Source organism: Littorina saxatilis, linkage group LG9 (genome assembly GCF_037325665.1).
Source record: "Littorina saxatilis isolate snail1 linkage group LG9, US_GU_Lsax_2.0, whole genome shotgun sequence".
Taxonomy (NCBI): domain Eukaryota; kingdom Metazoa; phylum Mollusca; class Gastropoda; order Littorinimorpha; family Littorinidae; genus Littorina; species Littorina saxatilis.
Genome location: NC_090253.1, coordinates 10,370,595 through 10,391,379, shown reverse-complemented (window position 1 = coordinate 10,391,379; position 20,785 = coordinate 10,370,595). Strand labels below are relative to the sequence as shown.

At 41.3% G+C, this 20,785-nt stretch overlaps 1 protein-coding gene across 2 annotated transcripts; it reads left to right on the top strand.

Moving 5' to 3' along the window:
- Positions 1–13,600: 13,600 nt before the first annotated feature.
- On the top strand, positions 13,601–20,240 carry LOC138975253 (uncharacterized). 2 transcript variants are annotated; one of them, XR_011458577.1, is made up of 3 exons: positions 13,601–13,618; positions 18,028–18,435; positions 19,160–20,240. XR_011458577.1 is itself a non-coding variant. In XM_070347909.1 (3 exons), the coding sequence occupies exons 1-3, from the start codon at positions 14,406–14,408 to the stop codon at positions 19,318–19,320; spliced, it is 630 nt and encodes a 209-aa protein (XP_070204010.1). In that variant the 5' UTR covers positions 14,053–14,405; the 3' UTR covers positions 19,321–20,240. The 2 variants fall into 2 exon arrangements, 1 of the variants encoding a protein (XP_070204010.1); XM_070347909.1 differs by lacking the exon at positions 13,601–13,618 and adding an exon at positions 14,053–14,466.
- The last annotated feature ends 545 nt before the right edge of the window (positions 20,241–20,785 follow it).

Sequence of the window (20,785 nt, the reverse complement as noted above, 5' to 3'; positions counted from 1 at the left end):
ATGAGACAACACACACGACGGAGAATGAGCGTGCACTATGACAACAGACAACAACAACGAAGTAGCTGGTGTGACGTTAGTTCAAACCCGCTGTTACGTCACACTGTCTAGCGCCGTAGGGACCAGTGTTGCCCATGGCCAGGCCGCGATGCCGATGGCGAGTAGCTGGCGTTGGTCACAGAGACGTCTGGTCCGCACCATCAAATCATATACTGCTCCGATTAGGCCAACACACTAATCATTACATGTGACAAGGCCAACACACTAATCATTACATGTGACAAGGCCAACACACTAATCATTACATGTGACAAGGCCAACACACTAATCATTACATGTGACAAGGCCAACACACTAATCATTACATGTGACAAGGTCAACACACTAATCATTACATGTGACAAGGCCAACACACTAATCATTACGTGTGACAAGGCCAACACACTAATCATTACATGTGACAAGGCCAACACACTAATCATTACGTGTGACAAGGCCAACACACTAATCATTACATGTGACAAGGCCAACACACTAATCATTACATGTGACAAGGCCAACACACTAATCATTACATGTGACAAGGCCAACACACTAATCATTACATGTGACAAGGCCAACACACTAATCATTACATGTGACAAGGCCAACACGCTAATCATTATATGTGACAAGGCCAACACACTAATCATTACATGTGACAAGGCCAACACACTAATCATTACATGTGACAAGGCCAACACACTAATCATTACATGTGACAAGGTCAACACACTAATCATTACATGTGACAAGGCCAACACACTAATCATTACGTGTGACAAGGCCAACACACTAATCATTACATGTGACAAGGCCAACACACTAATCATTACATGTGACAAGGCCAACACACTAATCATTACATGGGACAAGGCCAACACACTAATCATTACATGTGACAAGGCCAACACACTAACCATTACATGTGACAAGGCCAACACACTAATCATTATATGTGACAAGGCCAACACACTAATCATTACATGTGACAAGGCCAACACACTAATCATTACATGTGACAAGGCCAACACACTAACCATTACATGTGCCAAGGCCAACACACTAATCATTACATGTGTAACCGTGCGCCAATCTACTTTCCTCTTTCGTACTGAACTCAAACACTAAAGCAGACGACACAAGTTATATTACCCAGGTTCTTTTATTCCATACGATGAAATGGGGAAAATGTGGGATAACGGGGGTTTATCTTCAAATACAACTTTCACTGTATAGGACTAAACAACTTCAAAAAAACAATATTCTCTCTCTTCATTCTAAAACTACATTCTTCCCCTAAAAATACCCTTTAAAACACACCAAATCCTTTCCCCAAACTACACTCTACTCTAAATCCTCACTCTCAACTTTAATCCAAAAAAAACCACAATGAGACTCTAATTTAAAACAAACGAAATCTAAAAAAACAACCTAAAAAACAATTCTTTAAAAAAAACCAAATCTACAAAAACTCTAACAAAATCTGACCAAAATCTCTCCACTAAATCTAACTACTCTTCACTAACAAAACCTAGTCTATAAAAACAAATCTACGACCCACTAAAAAAAAGAAAAAGACCTAACTAAACCAGAACAGACCTAACTAAAAAGAACCCCTCTAGAAAGAAAGACCTAACTAAACCCAGACCTAACTAAACCCCGTCTACTGAAACCCCGTCGCACACTCAGCCATCCTGCAAAGCACAGAATGCACGCCGTAAGCATACGTAAACAAATCAACAATTTCAACTACCACAAACGAACTCGTTGAACAACAAAACACATCATTCATACCAAATAACATGCCTACAATACATATACCGTTCTCTCAAACAACGGTCTTCTAAAGCATTCACACACAAAAACCTTCCCCACCATTCCAACTCACAAAACAATCTACTTAAACATTCAAATAAATCCTCCCCCCAAGCAGCATACTATTCTTTTCACCGCCTACCCATTTACAGAAAGAAAATTGTTTTAACCTACCAGCAAAAGAATCCTCACATTCCGGAAAGATTTCCGGCCGTGACAAACATGTCACACAACTGCATTGAAAACACGCCGCACCAAATACACGTCTTTTTCCCTCAAAGATTCCAAGCAAAAGCACAGTTTTAGCGTTCACATCCTGTGCACCGGTGTCACAAGATTAACCCATTCAACTCGAGGGGTGTCAGGCAGCCCCACTTTCTTTAGTTAGTGCCTAACGTCACCTTCAACTATTCAACTTTACATCGCGGCGGAGGGAAAAAGGGAGATGGAACAAAGCCACCTGTCAATTGTTTCTTGTTCACAAAAACATTAATCACAAAATTTACTCCAGAGGCTTGTACCAAAAAAACAATCGTTTTACCTATGCAAATTTTAGAATCGGCTATTCCGCGAGACCAATTCAATAGAAATGAAACTCAGTCTCGGAAACCTTAATGGATCCCCGGTAGTATAGAGGTACCACGAGTTCACACGGATGCAGTGCATGTGTACCGTAACTGTCGTTCCCAAGCTCACACATGTGACAAGGCCAACACACTAATCATTACATGTGACAAGGCCAACACGCTAATCATTACATGTGACAAGGCCAACACAATTAGGGCAGGTAGGTCAGTAATTGTTCTCATGGTGGTGGTGGGGGTGGTATTTTTGTGGGTTTTGTTAGAAGTCAATTGTTGTGGGGTTTATTTTTTCTACAAAGACTTTCATTTGGTCGGACCTCTTGGCAGCTGTGTCCCCTGGATGACGGTGTCTGCAAGTCCGGGCGGTTTTTTGTCACGTTCTGTTTTTTGCTTTTTGTTTTTTGAAAGGTTAACAAAAGTTTAAGGTAAGTTATAACTCAGAATGACAGTAAGACAGAGATCAATTATAAACCACAGCTACTCTCTTTCACTTTTGCAGATTTACTTGCCGGTCAAACCAATTTCAAACAAACAAACAAGCAAAAACACAAACATCAAATCACATTTAGAAAGATCTTAAAGGCACAGTAAGCCTCCCGTAAACCATCACAGAGCTCCCCGAGCGTCTAAATACAGTACAAGCATACTTCCATTTGAACGCTCACCGAACGGGAACATCCTGGCTGCTTTCTGTCGAGCGTGAGACATTTTCCAAGAATTTATTTTCGTAGACTTGTTCCGTTAACAACAACGGCGCCTCGTTTTTGCGCTAGACCTAACTTTTAAAATCTAAATAATAAATTGACAGCTTGTTACACAAACATTCTTTAATCATAAAAGAATTCGTTTTTCATCAAGACAAGATCAGAACAATTCGAAGTTGTGAAAGTTTAAAAAAAGAAAAGCCCGGAAGCAGGGTCACGCAAGGGTCGTAGCAGACGACGGCCGGTTTATCAGTGCAAATCGCCGTTCCTCTCAACAGTCAAAAGCCATCGCTAGAGTTCTTGTGAACCACAGCCGTTGTTTCGTGCATAAAAAAAACGTGCTATTGTAGATAAGCTCACGTCGAGTCGCATTCAAATGACTAACTATGACGACTGCATTGTGAAAAGGGAAAACTGGATCACACGGGTTCACGATGGCTCAGGGGTAAGATAAACCACGCAAAAATAAATTCTTTGAAAATTGTTCGCTCTTTACGGAGGGCACCTAGGATGTTCTCAATTGGTGAGTGTTTAAATGAAAGGGTGTTTGTACTGTGTGTAAAAGCCTGACCGTATCTGTGATGGTTTACGGGAGGCTTACTCTGCCTTTAATAATAATATTATAGAAATAGCAAATCAAATGCACGTACTTCTAAACCAATATACATTTAGCACAGATACCAGAAACCATTCCAGCTTTAAAAATAGATTATAGTCTCGACCTTATCATTAATTGTACAGTCACGGGAGATCAAATGACACGATGTAAATGTTCCTGGCAGTTTTACCACATTTGTCCATGAATACAAATATTTTCTTTTAACCCTTCGATGTTCGTAAGACGTCAGCTGACGGATTGTGTTGTGTCTGTCTGTCCGTCTAGATCTATATATGGTTGGTGGGGCGTTGGAGTGTACGGACGTAAATATAAGACACAAGGCAAGAGAATGTACCATGTCATTGTACAGACGCACTGGGGAAATGAAGGGAAAGACTGCTTGGAACGAGCATGCATTCATTGCATTGAAGCAAAGTAAAAACAATATGCATATATATCAATACAGTGCCCCCCCCCCCCCCCCGCCCCTTTTCAGACTTCAAAAGAAACATAAGGAAAACAGGGGGGAGGGAGGGAGTCATACAATGGATTGAACGGGTTACTTTTGTTTTGTTGGAAACCATTATTTCTTTTCATATTCAAAGGATACATGTATTTGTGATGTTAACGTTTTGTTTTGTCATATATTAAAGGCACAGTCAGCTTCCCGTAAACCATCACAGACACTGTCAGGCTTTTACACACAGTATAGACACCCTTTCATTTAAACACTCACCGCTTGAGAATATCCTAGGTGCCTCCGTACAGAGCGAGCAATATTCAAAGAATTTATTTATGCGTGGTTTATCTAACCCCTGAGCCATCGTGGACCCGTGTGATCCACTTTTCCTTTTTTTTACAATTTAGTCGTCAGTTTGGGATTTCAGTGCGATTGCAATAGCACGTTAATATTGTATACTTCTGAATCTAAAACACAATAAACGGCTGCGAGTCACACGAACTTATCGTCAGCGGTTGGATTCAAACAAGCAAGCACTATGCAGAAGATTCGTCTGCTACAGGAAACACGTTTTGCGTGACACGCTTCCAGGCTCCCTTTTTTATATTTAGTCAAGTTTTGACTAAATATTTTAACATCGAGGGGGAATCGAAACGAGGGTCGTGGTGTATGTGCGTGTGTGCGTGTGTGCGTGTGTGCGTGTGTGTGTGTCTGTGTGTGTGTGTAGAGCGATTCAGACTAAACTACTGGACCGATCTTTATGAAATTTGACATGAGAGTTCGTGGGTATGAAATCCCCGAACATTTTTTTCATTTTTTTGATAAATGTCTTTGATGACGTCATATCCGGCTTTTCGTGAAAGTTGAGGCGGCACTGTCACGCCCTCATTTTTCAACCAAATTGGTTGAAATTTTGGTCAAGTAATCTTCGACAAAGCCCGGACTTCGGTATTGCATTTCAGCTTGGTGGCTTAAACATTAATTAATGACTTTGGTCATTAAAAATCTGAAAATTGTAAAAAAAAAATAAAATTATAAAACGATCCAAATTTACGTTTATCTTATTCTCCATCATTTGCTGATTCCAAAAACATATAAATATGTTATATTCGGATTAAAAACAAGCTCTGAAAATTAAATATATAAAAATTATTATCAAAATTAAATTGTCCAAATCAATTTAAAAACACTTTCATCTTATTCCTTGTCGGTTCCTGATTCCAAAAACATATAGATATGATATGTTTGGATTAAAAACACGCTCAGAAAGTTAAAACAAAGAGAGGTACAGAAAAGCGTGCTATCCTTCTTAGCGCAACTACTACCCCGCTCTTCTTGTCAATTTCACTGCCTTTGCCATGAGCGGTGGACTGACGATGCTACGAGTATACGGTCTTGCTGAAAAATGGCATTGCGTTCAGTTTCATTCTGTGAGTTCGACAGCTACTTGACTAAATATTGTATTTTCGCCTTACGCGACTTGTTTAAACTTTCAAAACTTCGAATTGTACTGATCTTGTCTTGATGAAAGAAAAATTCTTGTATGATTTAAGAATGTTTGTGTAAAAAGCTGTCAATTTATTATTGAGATTTTAAAAGTTGGGTCCAGCGCCAAAACGAGGCGTCCGATTGTGGTATCAGACAATCCGGCTGGCCACGCAAAAATAAATTCTTTGAAAATTGCTCGCTCTTTACGGAGGGCACCTAGGATATTCTCAAGCGGTGAGTGTTTAAATGAAAGGGTGTCTGTACTGTGTGTAAAAGCCTGACAGTGTCTGTGATGGTTTACGGGAAGCTGACTGTGCCTTTAATATATGACAAAACAAAACGTTAACATCACAAATACAAGTGGTGAGTGTTTAAACGAAAGGGTGTTTGTACTGTGTGTAAAAATCTGACAGTGTCTGTGACCAGAAACTGATGGTTTGCGGGAAGCTGACTGTGCCTTTTATACGTGCCAATAACATTCCATCTAGTTTTGTTATTGTATAATATTCAGTATCATACGGTGATGTTTATTATAATGACCAAGATAAATATTATGTAATTACAATTTACAATACGTCATCAAAGAAAGATGTTTGCTCTTTATCTTCTTTTTCTTCTTTCATTGTTCGTACTCTTCTTCTTGTCCTTCTTCATTTATTCCATCCACCTCCCTTTTAGTGCTGGTCTATATGTTATTCCTTTCGTATCTAGTACGTAAAAGAAGTCGTACCCATTTTGGAAAAGAAATACCCTCCCTTGCTTTGTTACCACGCCTTCATACGGCGCGCGGGGCCGTGTGTTTCGCTATTTGAGTCTTCGCTCACCAGTATGGGGCATCGTGCCAGAACCACTTTTTCTCTGGAATAGAACAGATAAAAGGGATCATAATTGCATGTTTAGAGATCACAACAAATGACTTAAACTGAACATTCTTCCGGTCCCTAGCAGAACAAAAAGACGACTAGGTCTGGTAACTGAACCTCCTCATAACACCGCAGCTTGCGGCATGTGCCCCTTCTGCTCAGTGGGAACAACGGGTGGTTACTTCATTGTAGAAACGATGAATGAACAACTGGGACGCGTTGCTCTACTTCAGATTCAACAACTTATATTCGTATCATATCGATAAAATATCAGACGCGTAGTTCAACTTCTGGTACTAACGCTCTTCTGCTAACTAAATATTATGAACCGATAAAAAACAATGTTTGAGATTGTGGCAGACGAACTTGTATGACTGAAACTATGAAATACTGCAGCCCTTCAGACTTGGAAAATATACTTGACGTGAAATATTTCGCTGCACATTTTCAAACTTGTCCAAAATGTATGGATAGCTTCTTACTTTGTTATTAAGACAGCGTAATATAGCAGATTGTTATCTCTTCTTGGTACTGCCTTAATATAATGTTCAGCTTCCAAGCTGAAATGCATTCCAGTTATCCGAACCTGGTCTAAACAATTGACCAACATTTCAGTTCATTTGATTGAAAATTGAGGTCGTCAGTGCCGCATCAACTGGCACAAACAACATGTAAAGGTTCGTGAAGACCTCACCAGTAGTCTACTGGAAATCGTTCTACACACACGCACACACACACACACGCACGCACACACACACACACACACACACACACACACACACATACACACGCACACACACACACACATACACACACACACACACACACACATACACACACAAACAAACACACACAAACACACACACACACAAACAAACACACACGCACACACACACACACACACCTACACACATCACCACACCTCCAAAACCACCAACCCCGTCTTGATTCCTGGTCTATGTGAACACATTTAGTCAAAACTGTAAAACGGTAAATAAAGAAGTGGAAAATAAAATAAAAGCTTGACCAAATATAAAGAGGTAAAAAAAAACAACCAACGATGTATCCGTAAGCCTGTGTAAAATTAACACTTGAAGACAACAGTCAAGACAAGGTCAGTAACCGTACACGACAATAAAACGCGATTTAAATCTACGTATATCTATATAGTCTTTCGGATGAGACGAAAAACCGAGGTCCCTTCGTGTACACTACATTGGGGTGTGCACGTTAAAGATCCCACGAATGACAAAAGGGTCTTTCCTGGCAAAACTGTATAGGCATAGATAAAAAAAAAAAATGTCCACCAAAATACCCGTGTGACTTGGAATAATAGGCCGTGAAAAGTAGGATATGCGCCGAAATGGCTGCGATCTGCTGGTCGATGTGAATGCGTAATGTATTGTGTAAAAATTTCCATCTCACACGGCATAAATAGATCCCTGCGCCTTAAGTCCGAGTCTGGAGATACGCGCGCGATATAAGACTTCATAATATAATATATATATAAAATAGAATTAGAAAAAAATATTAATAATGTTAACAATGATCTAAAACCGCTCAGGGTCACAAATGTTCCGACTCACCAGAGAAACGAAAGAAACTGATGACAACAATCATGGACAGCTGAAGTGTCTCCATTTTGTTGAGGTTTGATCCAAGCTCAAATCTTGAAATGACAGCACTGATTAAGACTGGCTTTTCCTCGATGATTAGAATTCCAACCCACCATTCCAATCTTACCCCACACCACCTTCAACAATCAACACACACACCCCAACCACTCTACAGTGCAATGGTACTTTGTCAGTGTTGAACATGCAGGCTGTAGCCTTCACATTCAGGAAGTGAAAATGAGCTGTCTTGTAAGCAAGGTTTCAACGAGGCAATTTATTGATATACAATGCATGCAATACACGAGACATTGGAAGAAATGTTCCCCAGATCAGACATGGAGTGAAACGAACCCCAGATTGGTTTGTTTATTTTATTTTATTGCATGTCCCTTCAACCTATTACGCTAATCGGGACCTATTCAATTGTATTTATTTTCTCCGTGTTTAAAACCATTTACATTTAGGTCTATCACAGTACAGGGAAAAGGCACTAAAACAATCATGTCGTTTCACACTTCTTACTTAAAAACTTCTTGCAAATCTGTTTTCTCCTTTAACAAGTTAGGTCCCCCGGAACGTCGGGAGATTTGATGCTGCAAATAAGATACCCCAAGACCCAAAAATGTTGACAAGAAGGTGTAGGCTGTGTTATTGATGAGGATGAGGATCTCACATCATTCAACTTGTTAGTCTCAAAAACAAAAACAAAATGTGACAAACCACAATGTCATACATAGATTGCTGCATGTCAGACACATACTTGCTCTGAAGCAAGACAAACAAAAAGTCTGCACATTTTAAAACTCTCATATTATTTGAAACTGTGCCAAACACGGGACCAGAACAATGAAATAAGATCTTGTTGCATGCACTGTCTTTTGGGCTGTATGGAAAGTGGCTGACTCGTACTTTAAATCATTTTTAAAAGATAATTCACATTTTGTGTTTTTGCTTCTGGGTTAAGAAATCATGTGTATTGCCGTAACAATCGTCATTTAATAAACATTGGACACAGTGCGAAACAATGTGACCAAAGTACTTTTCGTATTTGATGCTCATTTTGCATTATGAACTATCAATAAAATAAAATGAAATCATGATCCTAAGTTGCTTAGATATAAAATATGTCTGACCTGTTCTCAAATGGATGTTATATGTTGATTCCTTTTTTTAATTCTATCCAAAACTCAACACCTGCCTGGCAGACCTTATTTTTTAGCGCGAAACAATCACAAATGATTTCGGAATTAGTGATAAAAGTTGTTGTTGTTGTTGTTGTTGTTGTTGTTGTTGTTGGGTTGTGGGTTTTTTTCTCAGAGACGTGATGCATTGCAGGAACCCAAACACGTAACTGAAGTACACACGTACGACATACGTCGACACATCATTCTAAGGGTGTTTTTTTATGAGGAATAAATTTAATGACAGCGAGGAAGGTTTTTACATTTAGCACAAAGCAGAGTGTGAAGGTCAGAGGCGCTACTTGTAAACAACTTTCGCAATCTTGTCACATGAGCCGATGTCTTGAATCCCCCTTCAAATTGTAATCGCCTTAAAGGCACAGTAAGCCTACTAAACTTTCCCGTTAAAACTGTTGGGCTCACCATCTGAGATCTGACCAGGCTTTCACCTTGGGTAATACCATCCCTCCACTCGGTCATACATAAGACATACACATTCTAGCTGCTTTCTGGAGATGGGAGTTTGTGGTCGATGGGAGTAGACCTGAAAGCAAGAAGTGCTATGTTGATGTCAGAGTGAGACTCTTTTGCTTTGGTCATAATGTTCTTGACTGTCTGCACGGTTCTCTCTGCTAGTCCGTTTGATCTTGGGTATCTTGGTGAGCTTGTAGTATGCTCGAATCCCCATTCTTTTCTGAATCTTTGAAATTCAGTGCTGATGTATGGTTTCCCGTTGTCACTGACAAGTTTTTCTGGAACTCCCTGCTCCCCGAAGAGTTGACTGAGGGCGGAGATGATGCCTGTGCTTGTTGTTTGGCCTGCTGTTGCTGTGCGACAATGTAGTCGCTACCATTCAACGTCATGATGTCAGTGCCGACTGTGTGCCAAGATCGTTCTGGAATCTCATGTTGCAACAGTTCTTCATGGGGTTGACTTTTCTGATGTTTCAGGCATGTTTTGCAGGTTTTCACGAAGGTTTCAATGTCGTGACTTAGACCATGCCAGTATATGCACGTTTTGGCTCTCATACGACATTTTTCTATTCCCTGGTGACCAGAATGAATTGTCTGTAGAATGTACTGCTTCATGGACTCTGGAATCATGACTCTGTCTCCTTTGAGAACGATGTCATCCTCAACAGTGAGTTCTTCATTGAGCGACCAGTACTGTCTGAGATTCTTGGGTAGGTCTTTTGGTTTCTCTGGCCATCCTTTGATGATGTTGTTTTTGAGTGCCGTCATGTGCGGATCTCTGCACGTCTCATCTTTCAGCTGCTGTAGTCTATCTGCTGAAAACTAAACGGCGAAGACTGACGTCTCAATGTCGATCTCAGGTCCTGTGGTAGGATGGAGTCTGGATAGCATGTCTGCTAGGACCACTTCTTTGCCTGGGCGGTAGACAATGTTCATGTCGTACATCTGCAGGCGAAGCATCATTCTTTGGAGTCTGGGAGGTGTGCTCGCAAGGCTCTTCTTCTGAATTTGCTCCAAGGGTTTGTGGTCTGACTGCACAGTGAAGTGCTTCCCGAACACTTAGGTGTTGAAACGTTCACATCCGAACACGACTGCGAGTAGCTCACGCTCGATGTTCGCATACCGTTTCTCAGTCTCTGTGAGCGCTTTGCTGGCGAATGCAATCGGCTTGTCGTCCTGGATCAGGGTTGCTCCTAATCCTTGCTGTGATGCATCGACTTGGATGACGGCTGGTTTGGTGATGTCAAAATACGTCAGCGCTGTGTCTTCACAGATCATGTCCTTGACCTTCTGAAAGGCTTTCTGGTGAGAGCTGTTCCAGTCCCACTGCACGTCTTTCTTTGTGAGTGCTCTCAAAGCTGCCGTGTGATCTGCCAGCCTTGGGATGAAGGAAGACATGCATTGCACCATGCCGAGGAACTGCTGTACCTCGGTGAGGTTCTTTGGTGATGGTAGGTTCTTGATCTCTGTTGTCTTCTCAGGATCCGGGTGTACACCGTCAGCGTCGTAGATGTAGCACTTGTCCTCGTTGAAGACTAGACCCATCTTTTTTGCCACTTCCATCAGTTGACGGAGGTTGCGATCGTGCTTGTCCTCGTCTTTGCCATAGACAACGACGTCATCTGTGATGCCAAGGGTTCCCGGACACTGGCTGAGGATCTGGTCCATGTGGTTTTGGAATATGTCCTGGCTTACGCTCAAGCCATGTCGGGCATCCAACTTGCTGAAAAGTTTGGCTCCGCTGAATCGATTTGTGATCTCTTCAAGTGTTGGTGTCTTGTGATGCGTTCTTTTGATGCTTTTGTTGAGGTCTTTGGGATCGAGGCATATTCTTATACCACCACTGGACTTTCTGCTAAAGGCCAGTGAGCTCACCCAGTCGGTAGGTTCCTCAACAGGTACGATCACTCCACTCTTCTGCATCTTTTTGAGCTCCGCTTTGATTTCTGGTAGTAGTTGGATGGGGTACTTGCGTGGAGGTTGAATGACTGGTTGTGCATTTTCTTTCAGCGTGATGTGAAGATCTCCGTGGAACTCTCCAATGCCTTCAAATCTGTCAGGGTAGAGACGCTTGAGTTCTTTCGCATCCTGTATTGGAGTTGGGTCAGCTTTCACTGGTGTCGTCTGAATCGGACAGTGAAGTGTGACTAGTTGAAGTCTTGTACTTCCTGGTAGGCCTAGGATGTCTGGTCCATCAGCATCTGTGATGTAGAACTCTTCAGTGTGCCACTTTGATTCTCCGTACTTGCAAGGTAGAGTAATAGATCCGAACTGATTGATGACGCTGCCGTTGTAAGCAATCAGTCTGGTTCTTCTTTGTTGTGTAGATCCTGGTTTCGGGTAACCATCTTCATCCAGCTGTTGTGGATATATGCGTCGAAATATTCTCAGTGGCATGATGTTGCCTTGCGCCCCTGTGTCAACTTTCACCTTGAGTTTTGCATGTGTGGTCTTGCTGAGCTTGATAGACAGATTGGCGTAAACTTCTGTGCGCTCGTCGCTGCTGCCGACTGTAGAGAAGTTGATTGGTTCAAAGGTGATGTTATCCTCATCGTAGTCTGTGTCGTTTTCGTCTTCGGCGTTGACGAAGTCGTAACGGCGATGGCGATGAGGTGTGCCGGAGCGTCTTCTCTGCCAGAAGCCTCCTTGTTGGTTTCGTCTTCCTCGTTGAGGCGAGTTTTGGCTGCCGTGGCTGTTCGTCTTGCTATTGCGACAATACTTCTTCCAGTGGTTCATCTTGCCACATGCACCACATTTCGTGTTGAACGCTGGGCATTTTCTTGGTGCGTGCTTAATGCCACAGTTACCACATGCTTTGGTGTTCATGATTCTTGAGTTGACTGCATCAACTGTGAATGGTTTGCTCAGGCTGCTCATTTTCTCCATCTGGGCGACACTTGCTTCATGTGAGCGACATAGATCATGTGCCTGTTTCAGCGTCAGTGTGTCATCTTTCCGCAGGAGTTTTCTCTGCACTTCCGGGTACTTGATGCCAGCGATAATCTGCTCGATCAGTCTTTCTGCTGCATCAGAAGAAAACTTGCACTTGAGCACTTTGGTTTTGCACCGTGTGACAAAATCATCTACAGTTTCAGTAGTATTCTGGCGAAACTGTTGAAGTTCAAGGCGATGATTTCTGAAGTTGTCTTGAGGTTCACTTTCAGCAAATTTGTCCCAAATGTTCTTTGGATCCTTGATTTGTTCAGCTGATAGCCCCCAAGTGTTTGAAAGTCGCATGCCTTCAGTTCCTGACCACAGAAAAATGTGACTGTACTGTCTCTCCACTTTCGTTTGCTCTGCAGTGAATCTGTACTCACACATCTGCTTGAATTCTGCTAACGCTGTAGCCCTGTCTGGATTTGACCAATCCATCGATGGGTTGGGTAGACCGCCTGGTATGGGACCGCGTTCTGCCATGATAAAGCTTGCGTGATACGTGGAATGTGCTAGAAGTTTGACACGTGGTTCATGCTGCTGCCTAAAACTACGCTCTGACGATGTCAGGGGTTTGGGTGCACATATTCACTACCCGCGCTGCCACCATGTGATGTTATTGTTTACTGTTCATGTTGTTGTATGTGTGTCATTCACTCACGCTCACTGCAGACTCGGGAGAAGTTGTTCAAGTTCAACATTGTATTGAGGTATCCATCTTGCAGGAAGTACAGCCATAAGGAAAGGGAAGATACTCTCAGTAAGCACAATATAACAGTATCCGCTATAGCTCAGAGGTACTGGATTCCTGGTGTTTCACAGGTACCATGGATATCATTACAGCGAGTGTGTTCCATCAGGTAAGTAATGGTGTTTTAGAGAAAAGATGTCACCGTTCTGTAAACCTCATGTGAGGCGGAGTGGACCTTTAAATTAATGTGCTGTGTTTATTTTTAACGCGCCCCGTTTTCTATGACAGCCCATTTTTCAAAAACGATAGATTCAGTTTAGAGGTTTCATGCAGGTTTACAAGATGTTTCGTAATGTACTGACTAGACATCAGTAGAAAAAAAGATAACATCAAAAATGTGTCCCGAGAGAGTAATCTATGTCTACTCCTTTGTGTGTGGCTCTTGGAAAGGTTCCAAAGAACATCCTAAATGCTTGAGAGAGAGAGAGAGAGAGAGAGAGAGAGAGAGAGAGAGAGAGGGGGGGGGGGGGGTGGGAGGGAGATAGAGAGGGAGTGTGTGAGTGCTTGGGGGCGGACGGGCGAGCGGAGGGCGAGTGTGCCATTTATATCATAGGCGTGCGTGCGTGTGTAGTTTTGCTGTTCACATAAAACACCAGACTGTAGCTAATATGCTACTTCTAAGCGTAGCCACCATGTCCTGTGCATACTTGTGACACTTGTTTTTACAACTTTGGCTGTATTTCCGTGTTGGTCGATTTGAAAAATCACTCTCAGAGACTAAACGCAAGAACAAAAAAGATTGAAATTCTGTTGACCTTTTTGAAATCGGTACTTGGACTATAGACAGTTTGTGGCGTATTGATTCACTGAACGATTTCCTCTGGAAGAGTTCAGTTTTACTGCGCACGGTGTGAAGGGACAGAAAACAGTGTCACGTGTGTTTGCGGTCTTCTTGCATGATGGCGACGGCGGCAGGCCTAGTTTTATTCCTTCCTGTCTTCTTTAGTTTTGTGTTCAGTGAGTTGCATTTTTACATTTAGTCAAGTGTTGTTTAAACGTTTCTACATAGACGGGGAATTGAGACGAGGGCGATGGTGGTGGTTGTGGTGGTGGTGGTGGTGTTGGTAGTGGTGGTGTACGTGTGTGTGTGTGTGTGATGGACATACCACGGGGTAGTGGTGTGTGTGTGTGTGTGATAAATGTCTTTGATGACGTCATACACGGCTTCTTGCAATAGTTAGGACCCCACTGTGGTTTCTTCATTTTTTTAAATAAACTGATTGAAACTTGTATCAAACATTATGTGTTATTGCGTTTCAGCTCCAAAGCTTAAAAATAATATAATTTGGTTTGTAAACTTTTTTTTCTAAAAATCGCATTTGCTTTACAGATTAAAGCATGATTTCATTGTACTCCTTACCCATTCCTAAATTCAAAAATATATAGATTTGTTATGTCTACTCTGATAAGAGTGCTTACAATTATTGACAATCGGATTATGCAAATTAGGTTTTATATTGGTTTAAACAAGATTTTATTCCGAAAAGACAGGGTGACATGTATAGTACGATATAAACATTTGTGACCACAAAACAAGCTAAGCTTATACTAAGTGTGGTTAATACATATGTACATCTAGAAAGGAATTATTTTTAGATATCTTATATTCGCATGTTCCGTTGCGACCAGCCCGACCCGTCTTCGTTTGCACGTTTGGGCTAGTCAGGAAAGCGTTGGACTCGAACTGCACGCGCAACAGCAGGATTTCGCATCCCGTGAACTCAGGTCAAAATGAGTTCAGATCATTCTATCCCTGACACGATGCCTTGGTTTTCCTTGTCTGGCGAGGAAATCGATTTTCTTTTTACATATTTAGATCTTTTCGTTATAATGTGTTATGGATGTTAGCAGATTCGCGATCGTCGATAATGATTTTTCATGGTGTTGTGTAATTTTTAAATTACAAAGGAATTGATATGTAAGACAGTTTCAAGCGAGCTATTTTTTGCGGCTGTATTTACTGTGCAAACAACTCTAAATATGGCAAAAGTGTCACGTGATAATCAACCGTTTGGTTTCTGTAACCAGTTCAGTGATGCAACCATATATTACGGTCTCCTTCCGGCAGCAGTCCCAAAAATAATTTCGACTTGTTTTGACCTTAGAACGATGTCTTTATCATAACTGTGAAGAACAGAACGGAGATCACTGTCGAAGTCGGCCAATCTGCAATCGTTTTCGTCTCGCGAACACTCGGGTCGCGAACAACATATGGGAGATAACTCTGTATTCTTGTTTTGATAGATTCGCGTAGGACTTTAGCGTCCGGTCAGAGAGACAACTGGCAATAGCCGTGGAGCGATGATTATCAGAATGCAGGATTTCGGTGTTGATCTTTTCGTTTCAGGCCGACAGATTGACAAAATGTGTGGATATGTTCAAAGTTCAGCCAGTAGGTTAAATTTCCGTGGGAATGTAGCAGCTTTGACAGAGAATATTAAATCTTAAATCTTAGAAGAGCTGTTTTGGTGTTAATTAGATTGTTTTTAAAATTCGGTTGAACATTGAAAGGACGGGGACTTTACAGACAAACAAAAGAGTAAAATGTTATGGCCGATTTGCGCTATGTACTCGTGACGATATGTACAAATAAAAAAATGAGTGCACATGAAAATGTACAACTTGGCTGAGTCATTGGAAATGTGATCCGGCAACGATCAACTGCTGTTGCACAACATATTCTCCACACAACAAAAGCTGCTTTGTGTCTCGAATCCCGAAATAAGGTTCATAAGAATAGACACAGCTCAAATCTGAATAGGGGGTTTTCCGTTAAGATTTATAGTTTAGGCGAAGGATAAACCCACCAAACGAGGTGTGCAAATTTTATCTTTAAAAAAATAGTAATAATAAACACATTTTCCAAGACACGCCTGCTGAAGCACTAATTACTTTTTTCGACTAAATATTCCCAAACGACAAAACAACTGGAACACTGCAAATTTAGATAAATAATATTTCAGTTTATATTAGCACTGGTACTTGTGGTTATATTATAAATAAGAATTAGGACACACAGCGTAACGCTGAACTAGCATAGTCAGTAAATGAATTTTTGTCATTAATAAAAAAATAAAAAATAAATTTTAAATGGATTTTCAACTTCCAAGTGACAAAAAGAGGAAAGAAAGTATGCAGAATGTGCAACTGAAGGACATGCTTGCATTGTTTCAAACTGAGATTTCATTGATCGAATAACATTGCAGGTCTGATATTTCATTTAAGAGAAAAGGCACTTTGTACACTGACTCAGTTCCGAGTCAAAGTGTAAGACTGTGTAAGCACTCTAGTTTTTTCTCCAAACTTTTGCTCATAATTTATAGAGAGTACAAGAGATTAATTTACTTCCGAGCTACAGTCTGTTGAGGCGTAACATACGAATTTTGTGTGTGTGATTTTTTACACCCCCGGTATAGGGATGTGTATAGGTTTCGGTCGATGTGTTTGTTTGTTTGTTTGTGTGTTTGTGTGTTTGTGTTCGCATATAGATCTCAAGAATGAACGGACCGATCGTCACCAAACTTGGTGAACAGGTTCTATACATTCCTGAGACGGTCCTTACAAAAATTGGGACCAGTCAAACACACGGTTAGGGAGTTATTGGTGGATTAAGATTCTACAAGGACTTATAGAGAAACATATTCATGGTCAAAGGGAAATAACCTTCTCAGTTCGTGGCAGTGAGAATGGGTGCAGTGAGAATGGTTATTTCCCTTTGACCAACGGGGGTGTTTTTCCTACCTCGAAGGAATTTCTTGTTTTCAAAGGCTTTAAAGCGACCTTCATTCGCACGTGAAACCATCTTCACAGTTTGACTGCTTTCTGCATGTGCAGAGTACATTTTCTTGTTATCCCTCTGTGTGTGTGTGTGTGTGTGTGTGTGTGTGTGTGTGTGTGTGTGTGTGTGTGTGTGTGTGTGTGTGTGTGTGTGTGTGTGTGTGTGTGTGTGTGTGTGTGAGTGTGTGTGAGTGTGTGTGTGTGTGTGTGTGTGTGTGTGTGTGTGTGTGTGTGAGTGTGTGTGAGTGTGTGAGTGTGTGTGTGTGTGTGTGTGTGTGTGTGTGTGTGTGTGGTTGTATGTGTGTGTGTGTGTGACTGAGTGTGTGTGTGTGAGAGTGTGTGTGTGTGTGTGTGTGTGTGTGTGTGTGTGTGTGTGTGTGTGTGTGTGTGTGTGTGCCTCGGTGTGTGTGTTGTTGTGTGTGTGTGTGTCAGTGTGTGTGTGTGTGGTTGTGTGTGTGTGTGTGTGTGTGTGTGTGTACGGTATACAGTAGATGTGTGTGTGTGTGTGTGTGTGTGTGTGTGTGTGTGTGTGTGTGTGTGTGTGTGTGTGTGTGTGTGTGTGTGTGTGCTCAATTTCACAAAGGTTAACGGACAACAGTTCAGTCGAATTTTTGTTAAATTGATTTCTTCACAGAAACCTTTGTCAAACTGCGCGAAATGTTTGCTCAAGGTGTTTTTTTTTCTTTCTTCTTTCTGTCCTCCTTCCTTCCTTGTGGAATAAAATGTTCTGTTCGTGTGCAGTGGACACACCTCCGGATCAGCTCACGTGTCCTTCAGAGTGGAAAGACGGAAAGAGCGAGGTCCTCAAATGCACCATCCAGGTTTCAGGCTACACCAACCAGACCTGCAAGCAGTTCTCCGACCTCGTAGACCTGCAGTTCACACCGAGAAGCAGCGAAAGCCCGTCGTCAATATGCACCGTCAGGAACTTGACCCAAACATGCGATGGGCAGTACAGTTCCAAGGGCTGTCGGTGTAAGGAGGAGGCCCAAGGTGCCTACTTCCTGGAATTCGTTGTGGAAGCACGCAAACAATTTCAGGAGGGCGGCACATGGAGGTGTGTTCCCGCATGCGTAGATGAAGTCCTCCGCAACCGTTACCTTCACCCGCCCTATGCGGAACGTTTGCAGTGCGGTCCTGTGTCGTTTGGTGAGTCTATAGTTGTTTTTGTTTAAGGGGAGACCCCACACAAGGCAATGTTCAAAAATCACAAAACTATGTCTATGTGTTTTGGGTTTATAGCTTTTGGGGGCTGATAAACATGTCTACTTTCATTTTTTTGTCTTTTCAAGTGTAAAATGTTATCAGAAATATACAAATAAAGAGTTTATTGTTGTCATTAGTTGATGTGTTGGCCTTTGTTTCAAGTGAAAAAGTTGATTAGAGCTCATTTTCCAACGAAAGTTGTGGCCACAAATATCGTCTGCTTCAGCAAAAGTGACCTACCAAAATGTTCTGTGAAATTCCGGCTTTTAGATAAGGTCAAGGACGAATGGAATATTTCTATCACGGAAACACACGAGCCCGAACAAACCGACTATTCACTATTAGAATTGGGATAAGAAAATTGAAAATCACTTTGAGTAGTTTTTTTAGAAAACGTTTATACACTATCAAAAGCTTACGTTTGAAAATGAAATTCATTTTTTTTCGCAGTTGCAATCCGGAGCATAAACTGTGTTCTGTTTTTGTTTGTTTTTGTTTAATATTCACTTGTTTTTTGTTGTCTTTTTTAACCGTTTTCTTTTAAAGTAGTACTAAACCTTAAACACTATTTTATAAGGTTGTGTTTCATATTTACCTGTCAGTCATACGGCCATCTACATTTATGTAACAATTGCTTGTGATACTCACCAGGATTTATTTTTCGCAGATGACCTTAAACCAACCCCCACAACTGATACAGGAAAATCCGTCGCCACAACCACCTCGAGTGGCACTAATGCGTCACACCAAACACTTGGTATCACAAGTTCAAAGTTTGGACTTTATCTGTCTGCGCTGGTTGCAATTGTTGTTTATGTACATACTTAAAAGAACCAACCTGATCGTGTAATCAGGCACGCCCGGCTCAAGTCCACAACTCTGTCCAGACTTGTTTTTACATTTCATAAGAGCATCCTTCCTCTTGGGTGGACACATATTAAGCATCAACGGTCTTATTTTGAAATTCAGATTTAAAACCGTCTGTGGCAGCAATGGCCGATTAGGCGTGTAATATAACGCTACCATTACCAGAATGCCGGTCCTACTCTTTCCTGCACTGATTGTATTTGTGTGTGTAATTAATTGTGTAGGTGACACCTAACTTACTCTGCTAAATAAATTCAGTCAACTAATGTCCACTTTGAATAGAATGATGCCTCCCTGTTGATTTGTGGTATGTGTCCAAATGAAAGGACGCTTTCATTCCATGTGCAAGACTAGACAGATGTGTGGCGAAGATCATTATCGCCCACGATGGAAAGACAGTACGTTTCGATGAAAAGACAGTACGTTTCGATGGAAAAACAGTACGTTTCGATGGAAAGACAGTGGTTTCGATGGAAGTTAGACAGACTACGTTTCGATGGAAAGACAGTGCGTTTCAGTTATTCGACAAGGGCGGTGACACTTGCCATGAAGATCAATAAGCAGACAAAGAATGCACTCGATTCTTTCTAATATATTGAAAAAGAAAACACCTGAGAAAAAGAACCTCAGATCGCTTCCAAAGTCATACTCTGCGTTACAAATTATGTTACCACGCAGGGGTTTAAAAAGCTTGACTACATTTTGTACAATAATATTCTACTTTTATGGGAAAAATAAGGGCACTCTTTGTGTACGTGTAGCGGTTACTTTTACAAGTTGTTAACAGTTCTTGCTTAAACCTATACCTGCCATCTATAGCATTGCCCTCAGGGTTTTGATGTATTTTTTCCCAGCTTTTTAAATTTTTTATACATATATAACATTCATTTGTTAATTTTTTTACACACGCGCGCGCGTGTGTGTGTGTGTGTATGTGTGCGACCGTGAATGTATTCATGTGTGCATGCGTGCGAGCAAGTGTGTGTGTGTGTGTGGGTGTCACACAGACAAAGGTAGAAGCTGTGAATCATGTGATAATGGTGTGCGTGCACGCACACGCACGCTGCCAATAACAACACTCTGAAGAATGAAAGGGAAATTAACACTTCACAAAACACATACTGATATCAACAGGTTATCTTATCTTTAATCGTTGATACATGCAACAATGCTAATACATGCGCATCACAGGAATCATGACAACAATCATAACACATTACACTTGGCCTTCATACACATGTTCATGTTGCAAATAAGATCAACTTTTTGTTATTCTACAACTGTCTCAGGGTTCCACACAACCCCAAAAGTCAAGGGTATTCATACCCTTTCAGGAAAAAGGTAAATGGTTTTTATACCCCTTCCAGATTTTTCACAGTTATGAGTGACAATCGGTGTATCCATGAAATGTCATTTTTTTCCCATA